Below are 18,705 nucleotides of genomic sequence, written 5' to 3'. Positions count from 1 at the left end.
CCCAATGCAGTCACCATATTGCACACGCAGTTCATACCAGTCACTGCTGTACTCATCTAAAACACTTTTTTCTAATGATATAGTCTGCGTTTAGTACATGAATATGGTGACCAAACAGTACAAGATCAGTACTGCACACTGATATTTCACAGAGAAGTGTTTTGCAAGAGCTTGTAGTGTTTGAGGCTGAGTGTGCTTATAGTTGTGCAGATCTGGGCTGAGGTTTTGCTGTCATTAAACATTTTGGGTTTAAGGCTAGCAATCAATAAACAAGACTGGGTCAAATAACGTAGCTTCATGTGGATCTTTGACATGAGACCAGCCTGACGGCAGCTGACGTATGGCTCCATATTTGGCCAAGGTTTCAGCCTGGTCCGATCATCCATAAAAGTAAATATTTCAAAATCTAAAACTTATGTGGTAAGAAATGTGTGGAGGTACTTCCTTGCCCCACTGGAAGCACGCATCCAGACTAGCCCTGGAGAGAGACTAATTTCTTGATAGCTCGCCTAATAGCAATGCTGTAATAAGTCTGGAGCTGTCTAGAGAACAATGGACAATTTAATTAGTAACAGCGCACAGTAACTAAGAGGACACCTCAGTACAGATTTTTTTTTTTTTTTTTTAGATAATCTCATAATTGTAAACTATAATGCTATTAGTTAGACTTAAGTAAAATACAGGGTCATGCGCTCAGCGTCAAATGTTTGCAATGCCCAGGCATGGCCTGTCATTGTATGATTGTTACACTAGATGACACAATTATACAAGTTAGAAAATTCTACAAAAATGTTTATTGAAAAGCAAGACAGGACTATAAGAACATTGTACAATCTCAAGGGGGAATGTGGGCTCATTTTTAATAAAAATACAGCTTTCTGGAAGCCGCGGTGACTCATCCCTCTTTCACAGTTGGTCTCACCTGCAGAGGTAGATTCTGACATTACCTGAGTTAATCTGGGCAACGCCAAAGAAAGAGTTAATACATGCTGAAAACCTTCCCTTGACTAAGGCCTAATTTATACTTCGTTGTAGAGTGTAACCAACTAATAACCAATTTTCAAGTGAAAAACAGAAACACTTGTGCAACAAAGTATGAATTTAGACTGAAATCTGATTTATACCCCATACAGGTAGAAAACAAAAAGGATGTGCTTACAAATCGATGCAGTGGTTCTAAAACCGTGAGGGATAGAAGACAATGCACATTTCAAGGAAAGCTTTAACAGCAACAAATCCTGGCAAAACTACGAGCATTTTGAGATGGCCAAAAGACGTAGAACAAATTCAATCAGATTTGAACATGAACCAAATTTACCACTTTCCCGTTAAGCCCGTCTTTCATCCAACTGGTAGTCTAACATAGCAAGACACTATACAGGAGTACTTTACCTCCTAAAATGTTAGTGAAGCACATACTTTACTGATCTTTTGAACTTAATTCTACTAGCCAAATTATAAATTAACTATTCTATAAAGGAATAATCAGACCCCAAGAACTTTAACATGATTCTTCCCCATTTCTGTACCGTTCAATGGTCAACTTGAACATAACTTTTCAATTTCACCTAGCCCAGCAGTACTGAGTGGAGAGGTCAATGTGGGCTGTGACATAATTGGGCTGAATACAGTTCAAGGAACAATCAAAATGTCAATTTGGCAACAATCATTCCCAATTACTTACAATATGGAAAATACTCATGATTTGGAATAGCTGAATTAATGAATACACAACTGCAGGTGTCTACCATAATCAACAAATCATATAACTGCCTTTTTCTTCTTGCCCTTGCATAATGCACAGAAACTAGAAGTTCCAAGGAGAACTAAGTAGCCCATAGGTAATTGGCCAGTTAAGCAACTCCACCACTATGAGACTGAGGCGAGTAAGCCGACCCAAGTTCAGTGCTTAGGAACAATTCCAACTTAAAAGTTTAAATTCAAAGTGAGTTAACATGTGCACAGTTCAGTGAATAAACAGGAACATCAAAGGCAGGGTATAAGGTTCTTGTGTGGCCATATGGGCAAGTGCATATTTCTACCTGTGTCAACAATAGTTTGAAACCCTGTATCAACTGACATGGTAATGGTTTGTGGAATGGAGCCTAACAGTGGGCTGTAAGAGAATATAGCTATGCCAATAATAACATAGCAAGCAGCAATCAGGTGCACTTGATGTAGCTGCCAGAGCTAACCAGGCTGGTTTTATGTAGAGTTGTGCAAAGGCTAAAAGAATCAGGATAGTGATTTTGTCCATGTACACGTTGGTAAGGAAGAAACATCTTCCCCTTGCAGACAGAGGTCAGTCATTAGATGAAATGCATTAAATAACTAGGCCTTTGGTCTATCTGGAGTGCAAGATCGGTGGGAGGGTTGGACTTATGGAACATTTCTATTTGTTTAATTGTGCCAGACAAAATCGGACAATTGCATGATTTGACCTGTAATTGGTGACATTTAGTAGAGTAATTTCCTACAATCACATGATCAGGCGGACCCATGTAGTTCTTCACTGACAGAGTTCCTTTACATATATGGACTGCAGCGTTTATTACTGCTGGAATGACATTGTTTCTATTCATATGCATCAAAGAGTGCAACATTGAGGAGAAACAAAGGGGTTAAAAAAGCTAATCACATTCAGTTTTCAATATTAAGTATAAGAAGGCTCCCCTTTTTAACATAAAACTAAATGTTTATTTTAAACAATCTTTGTCATCGGGTACTCTCCTTTTCCTCATCTGGACAAATTAATTAACTGACCAAGTCAGCACGAAAAGACAAGTAGCAGAAATGGCCAATTTGGTTGCTGCTAGATCCGTTACTTTTGCCAAATATTTGTCTAGTTTCGCCTATAACGACATGCCCAGAATATGGATCCTATGGTTCATATGGTTAAACCAGTCAACCAGCACCTAAATACTGCAGTTTCCTTGCACCGCACTTACAGTACCGTTCTAGTACATTTCCCCACTTAGTGTATTTTAGTCCCATCTAGCGAGGAGGGAAAACAAGTATTCAAAATGTGTTAGTTTTAGCCTTTTTTGTTGTTGCTGATCATTTTGCTTTCCTACATGAATTAAGTTGCTTACTTGGAGGGTCACAACATGGCTGCAGATGCGAGCTGAGGGACCAAGTGAAATTAATAAGATAACTGTTGCCGAGTGCTGACCTGTGCGCAGTATGTAACCTCAGATAGCCTAACAACCTAACATTAAATCTGAATAACCACATAGCAGTGACAGCAGAGTCACTAAGCATTCAGGGACTCAACCCGGAATAGTCAGCAAAAGTGAGTCACTTTCCGAAACCCCAAAACAATCACTGAAGTGCAAAGGCCTGCAATTGCATTCAGCGGACAATGTGTGTCAGTCCCTAGACTGCTATGGAAACACCAGGCGCTGTGGCTGAGCATTCACAACAGCCATGGTCAAAGTTTTACTTAAGCCCTTTTTAGACTTGTGTAATTTAAACAGGCATACGGAAGGCATTTCACCTCTTGAGGCAATAAGCCTGAAACCATATTCAGGGAAGCGGTAGTGCTACCATTCTCAGACAAGTGATTTTCAATTCAACTGCATTTTGGTGGATGAAAGGTCATCTTTAAGCCTAGCACTTCAGCCAGTCCAGAGGTGGCTTGGCCAACACTGAACACTTTTCAGTGGTAAGGCTGTTGACTCCCTATGCAACTGTTTTTAATCAACCTGATTAACAACTGAGAGGGGGGACACCGGGAGTTAGTGGGACATAAAAACAGATACCCTGTAGCCACTCCACACTTAAAAACAACACAGCTCTGCTTTAAAGGCCAGTCCACACCAATGCAACTCTTTGCAACTCCTTGTAACATGCAACTACTCGCAACCATCATCTCCAATGGCAGTAAGGAGTTGCATTGGTGACACTGTGACATGGCCTTAAAACGGTTTTGTTGCACGGAGTTGCGACTAGTTGCATTGGTGCAGTTTGGCCTTAAGGAATGGAAAATTGCATGCATTTGCTCTTAGAATCTAAATTGGAATCCCATAACCGGATGTAGCATTATAACAAGACTACATAAGTAAGCATCTCTGACAATATGCATCTGATGTACTCAGTTTTCACCATTATGAAGCCTAAATTAGATTATTTTTTTAATAGGAGAGATATGCTGCAGACCGACACAGAGGCGCGGGAAGAAAAAAAAAGGCTAACTTGAGTCAGACTCAGAAAACACAGCTTTGATTTAACTGCATGTTAAATTTCCTATGAAAATACAATTATGGTAGAAAACAGGGAGTACGAAGTGCTCGCCACAAAGCCAATTATTACAACGAATGTACAACGTGGGTGAAGTACTAGAATAGAATTATCGAGACAATCATTTTACTCTTAATAAACTATCTCTCTCACTCACACACACGCACACACACACACACACACACACACACACACACACACACACACAAAGACAGGGTCGGGTCGCCCTTTGTGAGATCCAGATAGGCAAGTCCTAGACGTTAAAATCATAATCTCCATTGAAGATGCTTTTGATCGGTCTAGTTATTAAACTAGGCTGTAAGTCTAGAGACCAAAATCCTATTGGACCCTGCCTTCTATTCTCAGAGGCTGCACGGGCCTAAATCAGTCCTGGGGCTGTGCTGTTGTGGCAGGGGCTGGAGACAGGCTGGTGGTGGTAGTGGCGCTAGCAGTAGTAGTTAGATCAGTAGCAGCCGATGACTCCACCTCCAGTTCAGGGGGCCTAGAGGCCTGGTGGATCCCCTCCGCCTCGGTCTTGGGCCTATCACCCGACGAATCATCGCCCTCCTCAGTCGAGGGCTCTGTCGGCTGGGGTTCCAGGGGGTTTGCAGCCCCTTCCTCCCCATCTTGCTCCTGGAGGAGGCTGAGCCGGTTGTTGAGGTCATTTCTCTCCTTCTGGAGAGCCCTACACAGCCTCTCCAGGAGTTCCAGCTTCCCTTGCAGGGCCTTGAAGTGACCGTCACGCAATGTTTTCTGTAAATGAAACAAGACAGGCAGCGCATGTTCTTTTATTGGGAGGTAACATCATTCTCTATGGTTAAGAAAAGTGAGAATTAACTTAAACGCTTCCACAGGAAAATAAGGTTACGGACTGACAGGAGTGTGTCTTCTACAGATTAGTCCTTTAGAGACCATAGAAATCATTTATAGTAAGACATGGATAAACAGTAAATAGTTCATGTGTAATGTTAGTGTCTATTATACAACAGGTAGTTCCGACCAAGCAATCGGGCTCTCTACATGACAGCACACCTAATCACATAAAAATCAGCTGCACTTATCAGACGGGAGTTTTGGCAGAGCAGAGCCGGCCTAGTGGCTAAGCTAGCAGTTTGCATGAGAAGTTTGCAGACTTGCTAAATATGGCATACATTTATTTTTGAATTTTCAGTTTGGCAAAAGTTGTCCATCATGGCTGAGTAAACAGGGACTCTGTCTCTGTCAGATGGACCCCATGTATTTCCAGGATAACACAGATGACACTAGCAGAATGGTTGTTATTTTGAGGGAGAAATGCCCAGCAATATGAATACTTTGTTTTATTTTTATGGCAACTGTCGTATAATCACAACATTTCACTTGAGGGTGGCTTTACCGTGGTTATTTATATTTACCGTCGTCACGGTAAAGCACACCCTCTCGTGTAATATTTCTTAAATGTACATTAGACATGTGTAATGTAATTTTCTAACACACACAATTATTATGATACCCAGCCTAAGGCAACACGTCTGGGAAAAGATCAAGGTCTACACAAAATCCCCACATGCATCATGTTTTGAATTCTGGTCCCACAAAAAATATTTGACATGTTCAGCATAATCGTAACTCACCAGTTACGATTATGCTGGATTATGCTGAACATGTCAAATATTTTTTGTGGGTCATGAATGATGTGGAACAATCGGCTCTGTGCATAACTGTAGTTCCATTTTCCAGAAGGTGGCATACCCGTTTCCTGTTCCGTGTCTCTCATAGCTTCATTTGTTGGCTCATCAGCAGATTTGAACTAGTTAACACAATAAAAAGGTGTTGCGTTTCCAGTTCAAATCTGCTGCCGAGCCAATAAAAACAAAGCTACAGGAAACTGACCCGGAACAGGAAAAAGAAATGCCACCTTCTGGAAAAGGGAACTATAGTTATGCAGTGTCTATTGTGGTTCCAATCACCAGGCCTCTGGACTGTTGGCGTTGCTGCTTGCTTTTCTTTCCTACCTGGTCTAACTAGTCCCTGAGTAGACAGCTAGAATAACATGACACCAGGTGAATGCAATGAAAGTCCTTGTGGGATGGAATACCAGCAGTATCAGGGATCCCAAACCCTGTATCATCAACATGCTGCCAGAAGTAAGTTCTTGTCAGAATATACTCACAGGCAACTTTAGTAGGCGCACTACAACTGCACATTAACGCAAATTCCTAATGAGTCAATTAAATGGCCGCAACTCAATGCATTCAGGCATGCACACATGGTCAAGACGATCTGCGGCAGTTCAACCCGAGCATCAGTATGGGGAAGAAATGTGACTGAACAGTGGCCTGAACCGTTGATACAAGGCAGGATGGATCCATCCTTTAACACATTCCATGCCAGAGGTTAATCTCATAATGTACTCACCAGTGCCAACGTTTTTTGTTGTTTTTTCACGTCGCCATAGACCTCGTTAAAATCCTTAAGATCGATCATTAAAGTGTTTGTAAACACATCCGCGATGTGTCTGCGTCGAGCAGTGAAATCCATTTCAAAAACACGGTCGCCATCTTGTAGTTAGAACGGTTTATGTTAATCAGCGAGGAGAAAAACTACAAAGAGAAAATGGCGTTTCAGTTTCGTCATTAGAACGGAGGCCGGCGGGATCGGCAAAACCGGATCCCGGATAATTCTGTTTCCGGTGGTGGTACAATGAAATGTGCCGTATCGGAAATTGAAAAAAGTGCAATGTGAACTTTTTTTCAAAAAAAGAAAAAAACACCACTTCGCGTAGGTCTACGCGATTGGCACGTGGCGGCTTTAAATAGGTTCGCGTAGGTCTATGCGATTGGCAGTCAATGTGTTAATGTTGTAGATGCCAAATGCTGACCCTACCATCTGAATGTTGCAGCAGCAATCGTGACTCATGACATTGGTAAAAATGTCTGGCTGGATTATCAACTCAAGTCAACCCCAAAACAAGACAAAAAGCAAAGAGGAAGTGAGAGGAAAACAGGGTTGCAAAAGTCACCTCCTCAGCCATCTGTAGCAGAGCCTGGTTGTTGCTCTCCCATTTGGTCCTCCACTGAGTCGTCTCCTTCTCCAGCTTCTTGATCTTCTTGGTCATCTGATGATGAAAGGTAAGCCATCAAAACACTGACAAATTATGGCAAATGGGTTGTTCTTTATCAGATGTATTGTATAATTGCAGTCCCTCACCTTCTCCATCTCTTGTCTGAAGGTGGTGAAGACCTCATTGCTTTTGGCCAGAGTGCTCTGGAACTCCTCAAACTTGTCCATGTATAGGGACAGCTAGGACATGCACAAGAAACCAAACACAGTAACAATGACAATGTATTTCCATGCATGTCAATAACCATTCAAATGTTCACATGTGTTGTGTTAACTCTTTTGGGGGGGGGGGGGGGGGGGCTGTTCCACAGCCTATGAAGGATCCCAGGATCACCAAAGAAGAGTACACTCAGAATTCACGTGATCACAACAAACTGAAGCTGGTTTCATGTAGTGTTATAGGATTTCTAAAAGTCCATTTTTCTCAGCTTTCTGTTTTTGGCAAAAACAAGCCAGATTCAACCAATTTCAAAGAGTTAATGCGACTATTCCAATGACATTTTGTTCTGGTAAACTTGCATAATGGAGAAGAGTACGCTAAAAACAAATGGACAAAAATCAACACCACATATTTCATAACATAGTTCATACTTTTTAATACATTAAGGACTTAATTTAACCTGTAGTCTATTTAATAAAGGTCTATATAAAAAAAAGAGGTATGCACGATGCTCAATGATAAAATAAATGAATTCCTCTTAACAAACAAGGAACTGAGCGTTGCTCTTCACAGGTACCTGTTGCTTGAGTTGTGTCTCCTGCTCCTTCATCAGCTCACACTTGTGCCTGGACTCTGTGGCATCCTTCAATAGCTGTACCAATACAATACAGTCATCAATACACACTCTATGCTACCTTGTGAACTATATTGTACTTGCATTTACAGTGAACATGATCACAAATCTATACATGAATCGTTTGGTGATTGACTGATACTCAACATACAGTACTAATGTTACATTGTTTTTAGCTTATATTTTTTTGGCTTGTGTTCATTTTTAAGATTGATTGATACTATTTATGTCAGTGATTATCATATGTGTTTATTGAAAGCTTCCAAGTACCTTTGCGTAGTCATCCAAGTACAAAACTGGTGCACACAAACCATAGAGAAAAGTCTATTGTCATTCCAACTCAAATGTTCACTATACTGGCTGTCATGTAGGTAATCTGTGAAGTTTCCCTCTCTAAAATCGGTATCAGTCAGGCTCTACAGCAGAAATCATGACACAGTTACACACTATATTCCATAGACCTTGATGTTCAACAGTTAACGGCAAGAATCTCTACAGGAAAAATTGTAAATCTAATGCTGTACATCAATCCGCTTTTCACCACTATGCATGAGTCCGCATTAATGAGAGAAGGAAGAACAGAAGGTGAACTCACAAAGTCTCTCTCCCTCTGCTGCTTCTCCTCCACCTCCCTCATCATCTCGGCAATTCTCTGCAGTTTGGCGTCCATCAGCTGTTGTTGCAGCTCCTTGTGCTTGAACACCTGGTCTATGTGCTACCGGAGGGGGAAAGAACAGGCAAGAGTACTACTGTAAGTACAGGGAAGAGGCAAAGACTTTTTGGGGTACATGTGGGTAATGGGTGGGGAGATAGTGTCATAGGGGAGGGGAACTGTCCTATTGTTTCGCCCCCAAGTGACGGAGGACGGGACTAACAGACAGTACTAGATGTCTGTGGCCAAATTAACTTTTTAACCAATCACGGCGCTTATACAGGGTCATGTGAGGGGGTTGGCCTTAGCTGTCAAAGTTGCAGTCTTCGACTCCTCCCATGGCGATTAGATGCGTTACCAAATTATGTGGCAGTGACGTATGGTTGGACTTACAGACTAGATCAAGAATGACTAGGGAAAGTTACGTGAACTGAAACCTCTGTGAAGGGCTGTGAAATACAGGTGTGAAGTCCTATCAAAGAAAACTGTTTTATTATGAACGGTTTTATAGATTCCAGTGTAATGGCATATTACTGAGAAGGTGGCACTATAAAGACAACTGTTGAATGCAAGTGATTAACTGTGAAATACATTCTTAAGATGTGCTAGCTGCAATTTTCCAGCCCCAGTACACAGTGCCGTTAGGCTAGCATGCTAGCTAAAGCTAGCAGCTTCAGTTGTGTGTTTACCAGCATTCATGGTGATTTTTTACTGGCAGGACGATGTTTTAATGACGTCACGCGCACACTGCACGCATTTTATTTTACCTTAAATTAGGAAACATGTTTGTATAGGAAATGTTTTTAGCTTAGTTTTAGTCTTTTTAAACTAATACAAATTCAAGGACTGCCATGAATTATAGAGCTGAAACTAAAACTTTGCTTTGAACGAGTATCTTTCTCTTCTTCGACTGTGGCTGAGGCATTGTTGTGTGCAGATAGGATACTGGTAGCAGCCCAACTGAAGTCAACACGCTGTGTGTGTTGCTTACCGTGTAGCCTATAGATGTGAGGTGTGAGGAATCTGAGGAAACATTTTCACACTCACTTGTAAACCTGTTGTGCAAAGTAGCCATTTGGGTACTTGGCTCGTGAATCTACGGGGGGGGGGCACGTTCTAGCGTGCACGTGCGTGAACGCGCGCGCACTGTACCGTGCCGTACCTTGCGCATGAAAAGAAATCACTGGCCACACGCCGCCCTACTCCGTGTGGCCTCCATGACACCACTGGTGTTTACTAGACCATTACGAACGTATTCAGCTACACCAGAAGAGGAAGCAAGACCCTGGACTAGTTGTTTTTTTTAATACAGTTGCTTGCCGTCAGTTACCCTTGTTTATCTGTAGGGTCCACATATGACTAGGCTGGCTAAATGTGGCTGCATACTAAAATTTTAGGTGATCACCCTTTCACCTTTTAGGTGATAACGTTTTCACCTAAAAAGGTGATTATGATACTAGTCGCTCATGTCGGTCAGTAAAGAGAGATGTGTTGGGGTGAGCGGTGAGTCGCTTATCACCGTGGCTCAGTGACGTCATGTTGTAGTTTTCAAACCACCGCTGTGAGAGGGTGATCACTGAAAATGGTAGCATGGGCCCCCATTTAGACAGTTCTGGGCTGCATCCAGAGTGATTGGATATCCCCATGTCAAGCAAACGAATCACAAGATAAATCTATGTATCGCCTCACAAAATCATTGTCACATGACGTTCATCTATTAACTCTTTGTAACAACTTTGTGCACGACTGAGTCGTACTACAAAAACATCCATTTCCAACTGAAAAAGTGCGGCCGAAGGTCGATCACTTTCTCCGGTTGAGAATTATGTTATAGGAGTAGGCTGGGCGAAATTAATTGACCAACATCTCTAGTGGCGTGTAACCAACTGAATGGCAGGAGAGGGGCATTATGAAATCACATAAGGCTTTTACTCTGCTTTACAACTGTACCAAAACATCAGGTTTAACATAACCAAATGAACCTTAGTGTCCCGGAAAGGGTAAAAAGGTGGAGGCTTACTATAAATATATATACCCCTGGGGGACCCCGGAGGCCCGGACAACTAAGCACATGTAGTTTAAGTGATTAACAAGGAAGAGCGAGGGGTATCGCGATTAATGTGACCAGAGCTTGGGGAGCGAGGGTGATGGTTGGTACCTCCTCTCGGAGTTCATACTGCTCAATGAGCTTCTTGAGCTTCTCGGCCAGCTCCATGTTCTCCTGACGCAGCTTCGTGTTGTGGGAGCTGTGCTGCTCCATCTGCACCTCGATGTCACTCAGCGTCATCTGGAAGTGAAGCATTGCCTCTTTGCGCTGCTCCTCATACTCCCTGGACCGCTGGCCGTTTTCATCCTGTGGAAAAGGGTGTGGTGAGGCCAGCAAGGATGAAGAACATTAGGACAGCAGTAAGAGGCAATGTTGGGTTGTGAAATTCTTGTCTTGTTTGTGAGGGTCGCCCTCCACCATCACCACAACTTGTGAGCTCAGACAAATGACAATTAAACTACTGCAAATGTTTTATTTATCCAAGAAGCCAGATTCACAACATACAAGAATGACCTTTCATACACCTTTTTATTAATCATTAGTATGTGCCATTTTTGTCCATTTATGTGTTATTTTGCCTTTTATGCTTTTGTAATCAGTAAACTGCTGCTGTATGCTGCCTCTTTGGTCAGAGCTTGCAAATGATTGAAATAACTCTGGGTAAAATAAAGGATAAATTAAAATAAAATGAGGGGTGTGATTTGTCTAGATGGCATTGTTTTTTCATGTGACCCACTTTGCATTACTGTAGTTTCTTCTCCATTGTTAAAGGTAGAGCAACAGATCATGTTGATCATGATCATCCCTAGACAACTTCTAGGGATGGGACTATATGAGAATTTCATGTCAGGATTATTGTGGACAAAATAATTGCGATTAACGATATCGCGATAGTCAAAATATGCTTAAAACTCTTAAAATGCAACTTTTGTTAACCACTTACACCCCAGCATCGATATTCTCGAGGGGAACATTAGCAATAAATTGCAGATCTACAAGCTCACAACGCGTTGCAATGAGCTAATGTGGATAACAACGTCTTTCTGGCAAAGTCAGTGTATATGTTAAGTATTTTCGGCATTGTACTATTCCAGTGAAAAACGTGACTAAACCAGAGTAATGAGTGAGTGCTTATCAGACACTCAAACTTCTTGTTTGAATATCGACATTTCTTTTTGATTCCCAACACATAGCTACACAAAGTATGAATTTAAACTCCTACCGGCTAGTGTGGTCACGATACTGGAATTTCTAACATTTATTTTTCTCTTCAGATCGTCTCGGAAATAAAGTTAATTGTACCGTGTGTATGTGTCTCCATTACTAGGGAGTTTGATGGTGTGTGTGTGTGTGTGTGTGTGTGTAAGCACGACAGCATCTAAGTTGATTTACTTCTGACCAAGCCTCATTTCTATTCCACATTGTGACCAGTGACATCCGTTCTATAGTTCTATAGCATACATTTGATGTTAACCCTTCAGCACTTTCATTAGCACTGCTCTGTGTAGCATCAAGTATTTCCTATGTGAACCCACACTGACTGCACGGAGAGATGCGGGAGCGTACCGATATACTGTATATCGATACTTTGGAAAATGAAACCATTTAACATTTTCAGGATCAATTCTTATCGAAAAACTATATTTTTAACAACACAACTACCGCTGCTTGAAAGGACATGCAACAGTTATTTATTGGGTTCCACGGTTTGACGTTAATAACAACCGAGGTGTTGTTTCTTTCATTGTGTATACGTATGTCTGCAACCAGCCAAGAGTGAGCATCTAGGAAAGCAGTTTTCACTTGTTATCAATTTAAATAAAAATATTTTTGAGGACGGGATTTTTGAATGTGTCAATTCAACTGTAATGTATAAAACAAAGAAAAGCCAGCACACTCCCACGTCAAGCCTTCTTCAGCGTGAATGACTCATGCTGAAGAAGGTTTTACGCCAAAACGCGTCCTCAAGCCTGTGCCTTAATTCTCATTAAAGTACCAGAAGGACTTCGGAATGCTGTCTTTTCTTTGTTTTATACATCGAGTCTTGTTGAACCGTGCACATGGCAAATTGTGTTTTGAATGGACTGAGTTGTGCTCGTTTTGTTTCCACTTTAATTCAACCGTAAGCCACAGCTAAGAAAACACTGATGATGACTGTGGTTCATCTGAAGATCATCACTTTCACTGTGTCCCTCTGTTATGTTCTTCTCCCCATGTCCTGCCCTTCTCCCCATCTTTTCATTGCTCACTGAAACCAAGGTTACTACTAAACTACAATGCATATATTTTTTATTCAATTTTATTCTAGTATTCAATTTAATTGCACTGTCTCAGTCACCTTTTAGATGGCATACCTTCAATGTTTTGTTGTGCCTCTGTAGCTCCCTGCACAGGCTCTCCAACTTGCTGCGGGCCAGGATGGCCTTGCTGTGTTCCCCTTGCAGATGAATCTTCTCCTTGACAATCTGGGACTGCTTCTTTTGCAGTACCTTCACCTGCTTCTGCATATAACGGCTCTCCTCCAGCTAGACACAGTGGGCATGAACAAAAGCAGTCCAAAGACACCATTACCAAGCAATATAATGAACCCCATTTCATTCTGCACTAAGGCTCTACGTGTATGTACATGTCTTTTTCCAGAGACAGTCCTTACCAGGTCTGCATACTTCTTGCAAAGGGCAGCTAGTTTCTCCTCTGGAGTGGCTAGGGTGTTCAGGGCCTGCATCAGTAGAACCACCTCTTTCCCTGGGGCACAAACATGACAGTAGGGCAATTTAGCATGTAATATGTTAAATGATTGATTGAGGCATTCTGACTCCTAGGCAAAGGACTATATTTTGTAAACATCAAGAAGTCAGCTGTTTGCGTTTTATTCTTTTCAAATATATCATATCTCCTGTGTAAGATGTAGTGTCCACATATTGCTCACAAATAATCTAAGAGAACCGGTTGTAGCCATCAAGCAATCCTACCAAAGGCTTTGTCGTCCCCCGTCTTGACATCTCCTCCAGGGTCCAGCTCTACCTCTCCAAGGTCGCTGGGACTGTCTTCCCTTCCTGGTGTCTCTCCCCTTACCTCCTCAGAGCAGCACACCGCCAGGCTGAAGTCACCCACATCCTCCTGTCAGCGTAAACAAAAAAATCTTCACATTTCCCTGAGGAAAACTCAGCTGGAACACGCATGAACCTGCCTGTGTTACAATAGGATTACTACCTCACCACAGCAGTTTAGTTGTAGAGACATAATGCCACCCCAAATGTGTTAATAGACATTTCCTTTGCCATTTTAGGTGAAGAAAGTAGTGGTCTGTTAACAAGAGAATAAGATACTGCACATGACAAAGACTTGATGCTGTGTTAGGGGCCGTGTCCACAGAAAGCGTTTGTTTGAGCTGCCAGTGGCTTCCATGCATTTCTATGTCAAAGACGCACTAGAGCGCTCCTCTTCCCAAGCGGCTGAGCATTGTGCTTCAGCACTCTCTGCGTTCAGCATTTTATGCCAGAGCGCCCTGGGCGTGGAGATGAGCGCCGCTCATTTGATCCTCTCGTCTGTGTCTGACAACCATTTACGGCCTGACATTGAATCAAACCACAGTCCTGAGAAATCCATGTTTACAGTTGTCTCAGCTAGGCTATTTGTGCAAATAATGCAGATGACACAACGTTTGAGCACAGCAACGGTGATAGGTTTGAACGTTGTGGGTGTCAAAAACTTCATGGGAGCGCTCTGGATGTGATATTCAAAGCACTCCTCTACTCAACGCATTCTGTGGACACGGCCCCTTATATACGCCACAAGAATATCACAAGTCAAGACAGAACATTTTAATGCTGCTTACCTGGCAAGGGCTGTCCAGCTCAGGTGGCGACTCGCTACCTCCAACAATTGTTCTTGTTGCCACATCTATCTCGCACACACCAGTTTCCGCCATTGGTAATGGTACTGGTACCGAGCTATATTTTAACATGAAAGGAGGAGGTTTCATTAAAACATAGATGATTCCTTTTGTCACAAAAGGACAGAGAGTAAGAAACACGTTTTTTGGACTTAGTGATTTAACCAGAATGTAAGGGTTTTTCCTCTCTACTCTAAATAAACAACGTTGCTTTTAATTGTTTTGTTTTTATTGAATATTCAATTTTATTAGAAACAAACCGTATATGTATATGAATAACTGATAATATAAAAGTAAATAAAGTGTGGTGGGAACATTTTTCATTTCAGACGATGAAAGAATCAAACAGAACAATGCTCATGCCTGCAAATGTTACCAACATGGACTTATATTTATGTCATGCTTGTTGCGCATGCTCAGTGTAGAGAGCTATTTTCGGTGCGCGCAGGTGTCGCGCAACCAATTATTAACCCTTCAGCAACTTGCTCCCAGTGTTTCGCTGGATAATGTGAAACAGAAACTAATACTATGTAAAAGCAAACTCGCTTCCACACTCACTGAAATGGAACTGAAACTTAGTGTTTTGGGCTGGTAAACAAATAAGTTGTTAAGATAACGTTTGCGGTACTTGAATGTAAACTACGTCATTTTGTGGAGGGATAATTACGCTCGTGCGAAGCCTTAACACGTTTTATCGAGCTAAGCCAAATTACTGTTAGGACTTTAAAGACGTCATTTGACTTCGTGAATTTAGCTCTAGACTCCGACGGCTCCTATCAAACCAAACAAAGTTATAGTTAGTTATCCAATTATGAACTAAGTTTTGTGTAGGAGCAAGGTAGGAGGAAACATGTTTGTTACGAGCATTTTGAGCATCACAGAACAAAGACAAGGGATCCATCCATGACGTCACATTCATACAGGAAGTGCACAGCAAAACCGCGCCAGCAGCTTACACAACTTCCGGATCTTTTGTGACGAACCTGTCCTATCCTTGACATCTTCATCCTACATGTTCCCATCCGCCTGAAGCTAACCCAACAATTAGCTCTCTGGGCAAGTTTTTCCAGCGCTGATAATCAAGACAAGTTACCGCAGACAGTAAAATGACATGGCTAACAGCTTGAACCTGGATGGCAACAGCGGCTAACAACAGTTTGCTTGTGTTTAGCGACATGTCAACCATGGAGCAGCTAAAGTAGCCAATTGCTAATCTTGCTACTAGCAACCCAACTTCGTCAAATTCCACATACACTGTAAGTATACAGAGCAAGTACTTGCTACTCTTGACTGAAGATGCAGTATCACAACGGCGCCAGATGACATCACAAGAATTAGTCGACATAACAGACGATTGAATAATAAATGTGAGTAAAATCCAGTTACCTGAATGTTTCCACACTGATCACAACCTGGCCGTGGGACTAGTATGGAGCGAAAATCTTCTCCTTCTTCTCTGTTGTTTATTGGCGGTTAGCAAACCATTTATAGCTGCATTATCGCCACCATCTGGGCTGGAGTGTGGAGGCAGTAGATCAGTAGTAGTCAGAAGAATTTTCTGATCAATAGACACGTTGTGAGCTTGTAGATCTGCTATTTTCAAATCGCCGAAGTTTAAATAGGGCTGAAGTGGTTAATGTATGTTTTGTAATAATGATCAAAATCTACAAAGTATCTAGTAACTAAAGTTTTCAAATAACTGTAGTAGAGTAAAAGCACAACATTTGCCTCTGAGTAGAAGTAGGTATCTAAATCAAATTGAAAATACTCCAGTATAGTAAAAGTACGTCAAAATTGTTTAATGTCACTATGAATTGAGTACATGGGGACCCCATTTGAAACAAGTCATTTAATAGTCTTTCATGGGCTTTTCAATCCTATTTAGTTGACCTTGTATTTAAACTGTACTTCCATGTGCAAATTTCTAAATAAAGTATTCAACCAATCAATCAAAGCCTGCCACCAATATCACAAGACAAGTGGAAACAAATTAACTACCTGGGTTGCATTTTAGAGGCAAATCTTTCCAGTGAAAAAAAGTTAACCAAAGAACAAGACTTTTGTACAGGATCGCCTCACTAGTGACTAGTCAGTAAGAATACATTGAGGACTCCAACAGGAGCACTCATCCAATGTTACTTCGACTATGCATGCACCTCATGGTACTATAGCACCACAAAGGCCTTGAAAACAAGGCTCCAGACATTCCAAATGAAACTGGTCAGGCTACTGCTTGGCCTTACATCTACAACTCATTTAACTCTAACTTCTCACTTTGCTATGGTGGGATGGCTCAGGGTAGAGGACAGAGTACAGCAACTTGCAATGGGCCTGGTCTACAAGATACACTACACCACAAAGACGCCCATGTATCTGTCAAACTACTTTCAAAAACGTCAATGACATCTTCAAACAACACCAGAGTAAGCTAAACAAATAGGTACAACCCAGATTTTGCTCAAATAAGGGTTAAATTCCTTCTACTGCTATGCCACAAAAATGTGGAATGCCCAACAGTTATAAAAAACATGTGAATCCCTACTATCCTTCAAAACCGCTCTAAAAGAGCACTTACAGGTGGCTGCAATTCAGATCTGGCCCCTGTAAAACGTCAAAGCCTACCCTCCCTGTTTACTGTACATATTTTATTTTCCATTTCTACCCGTTTATATGATATTTTTGCATAGTAGTGTATATTATCTGTCATTAAATGTTTCGATGAATTGAGTACAAAGGATCGCAATGGAAACAAGCCATAGTGGGTCACCTAATGTTGCATTCTTCTTTCAGAGAACATGTAATGATTCAAACTGTCCACAAGATGGAGCTGTATATTAAGTAGAATATACAGGTTCTGGATACTGGCACCATATTCAATTGCCAAGGCAAGATCAAACAAAAATGCATACTGTAGGCTGAGATACTGTTTCCCCTACATTCTGTTGCCTATGGCAAAATGTGCCATTTTAACAGGGTTCCCACGGTCATGACATTTCTGGAAATATTTTTAAATTAGAAAAACTTGTTTTCCAGGCCTGGAAAAGGTTTGGAATTAATCAAATGTTTTGGAAAATGTTGGATATACATAGTTTTGGCTACTTATTTTCAGAAAAACATGTCCCAAAGCATGGCTAACATTACGTGAAATATGTAATATGGTAAAATTTAGTGCTGTGCTGCACGAGCTGTGAGAGAGGCGTTATTATGGATCCCACGCCAGCTCTTGGCAAACCCCGCTGTGATTGGTCAGTAGTCGCTCTGATTGACAGTTCTCGTTTTTGCAACTATGCCTAAACCTAACCTTAACCCTAACCATAACCTCAGTAAAAATATGCCTAAAACTATGCCTAAACCTAACCCTAACCTCAGTAAGACTATGCCTAAACCTAACCTTAACCCAAACCCTAACCTCAGTAAAACTATGCCTGCCAGGGAGCCAATCAGACAGGTAAGGCGGGTCTATATCCTGGAGCGTTGGTGGGATCCATAATCACGCGTGAGAGAGTGGCCTGTCACAAAAAGAATAGATCAACAAGCTAACAACACACACTGTGATATGTTGTGAGCTTGCAGGTCGAGTCTTTCTTGGGGCATAGCACACTGAAGTAAGAGCCATTATTGCACCATATGAGTGCTACAGGCCTAGGAATGGGTGGAAATACTTTAGAAAAGTTATGGAAAAGTTTAGAAAATTCATTGGTAAAAATGCTCGGGAACCTTGTTCTAATCTCAGTTAGGCCAACATTTACCTCTTGTGTACCGCTGTTCTGTTGTTTCATTACTTATACCAGAAGTTTAAAAAATACATTTAAAAAAGGACACTGAGAGTGTACAAATGTAACACTCAGGGGTTATAGACCTGTAAGGGTCCATTAAGAACCCCCGCAAGGAACCTGAGGGTCCCTGGACCCCACTTTTTTTTTTTGTGAGTTGAAGTTACAACAAAAAGTTTGTAACTGTTTCAAAATGTGTTTAA

At 41.5% G+C, this 18,705-nt stretch overlaps 1 protein-coding gene across 1 annotated transcript; it reads right to left on the bottom strand.

The window, feature by feature from the left end:
* Positions 1–771: 771 nt before the first annotated feature.
* Positions 772–16,176, bottom strand: txlng (taxilin gamma). Its single transcript, XM_084041761.1, has 11 exons — positions 16,116–16,176; positions 14,673–14,787; positions 13,807–13,954; positions 13,488–13,579; positions 13,189–13,359; positions 10,946–11,140; positions 8,731–8,850; positions 8,079–8,153; positions 7,429–7,521; positions 7,241–7,336; positions 772–4,992 (listed from the first exon to the last, which is right to left on the bottom strand). The coding sequence occupies exons 2-11, from the start codon at positions 14,763–14,765 to the stop codon at positions 4,624–4,626; spliced, it is 1,452 nt and encodes a 483-aa protein (XP_083897887.1). The 5' UTR covers positions 14,766–14,787; positions 16,116–16,176; the 3' UTR covers positions 772–4,623.
* Between the last annotated feature and the right edge of the window lie 2,529 nt (positions 16,177–18,705).

This window comes from Gymnoscopelus microlampas (assembly GCF_963454915.1).
Source record: "Gymnoscopelus microlampas genome assembly, chromosome: 1".
NCBI lineage: Eukaryota > Metazoa > Chordata > Actinopteri > Myctophiformes > Myctophidae > Gymnoscopelus > Gymnoscopelus microlampas.
The sequence above is the reverse complement of the archived record's forward strand: the minus strand, read 5'-3'. Positions and strand labels throughout refer to the sequence as shown.

Bases quoted from the DNA above. Each gene is read 5' to 3' on its own strand.
- txlng (XM_084041761.1), bottom strand. From the start codon at position 14,765: ATGGCGGAAACTGGTGTGTGCGAGATAGATGTGGCAACAAGAACAATT. The intron at 13,955-14,672 runs GTAAGCAGCATT...TTACGCTGACAG, and splicing joins AGCTGGACAGCCCTTGCCAG to GAGGATGTGGGTGACTTCAG. The intron at 8,154-8,730 runs GTGAGTTCACCT...GTATTGGTACAG, and splicing joins AGCAGAGGGAGAGAGACTTT to CTATTGAAGGATGCCACAGA.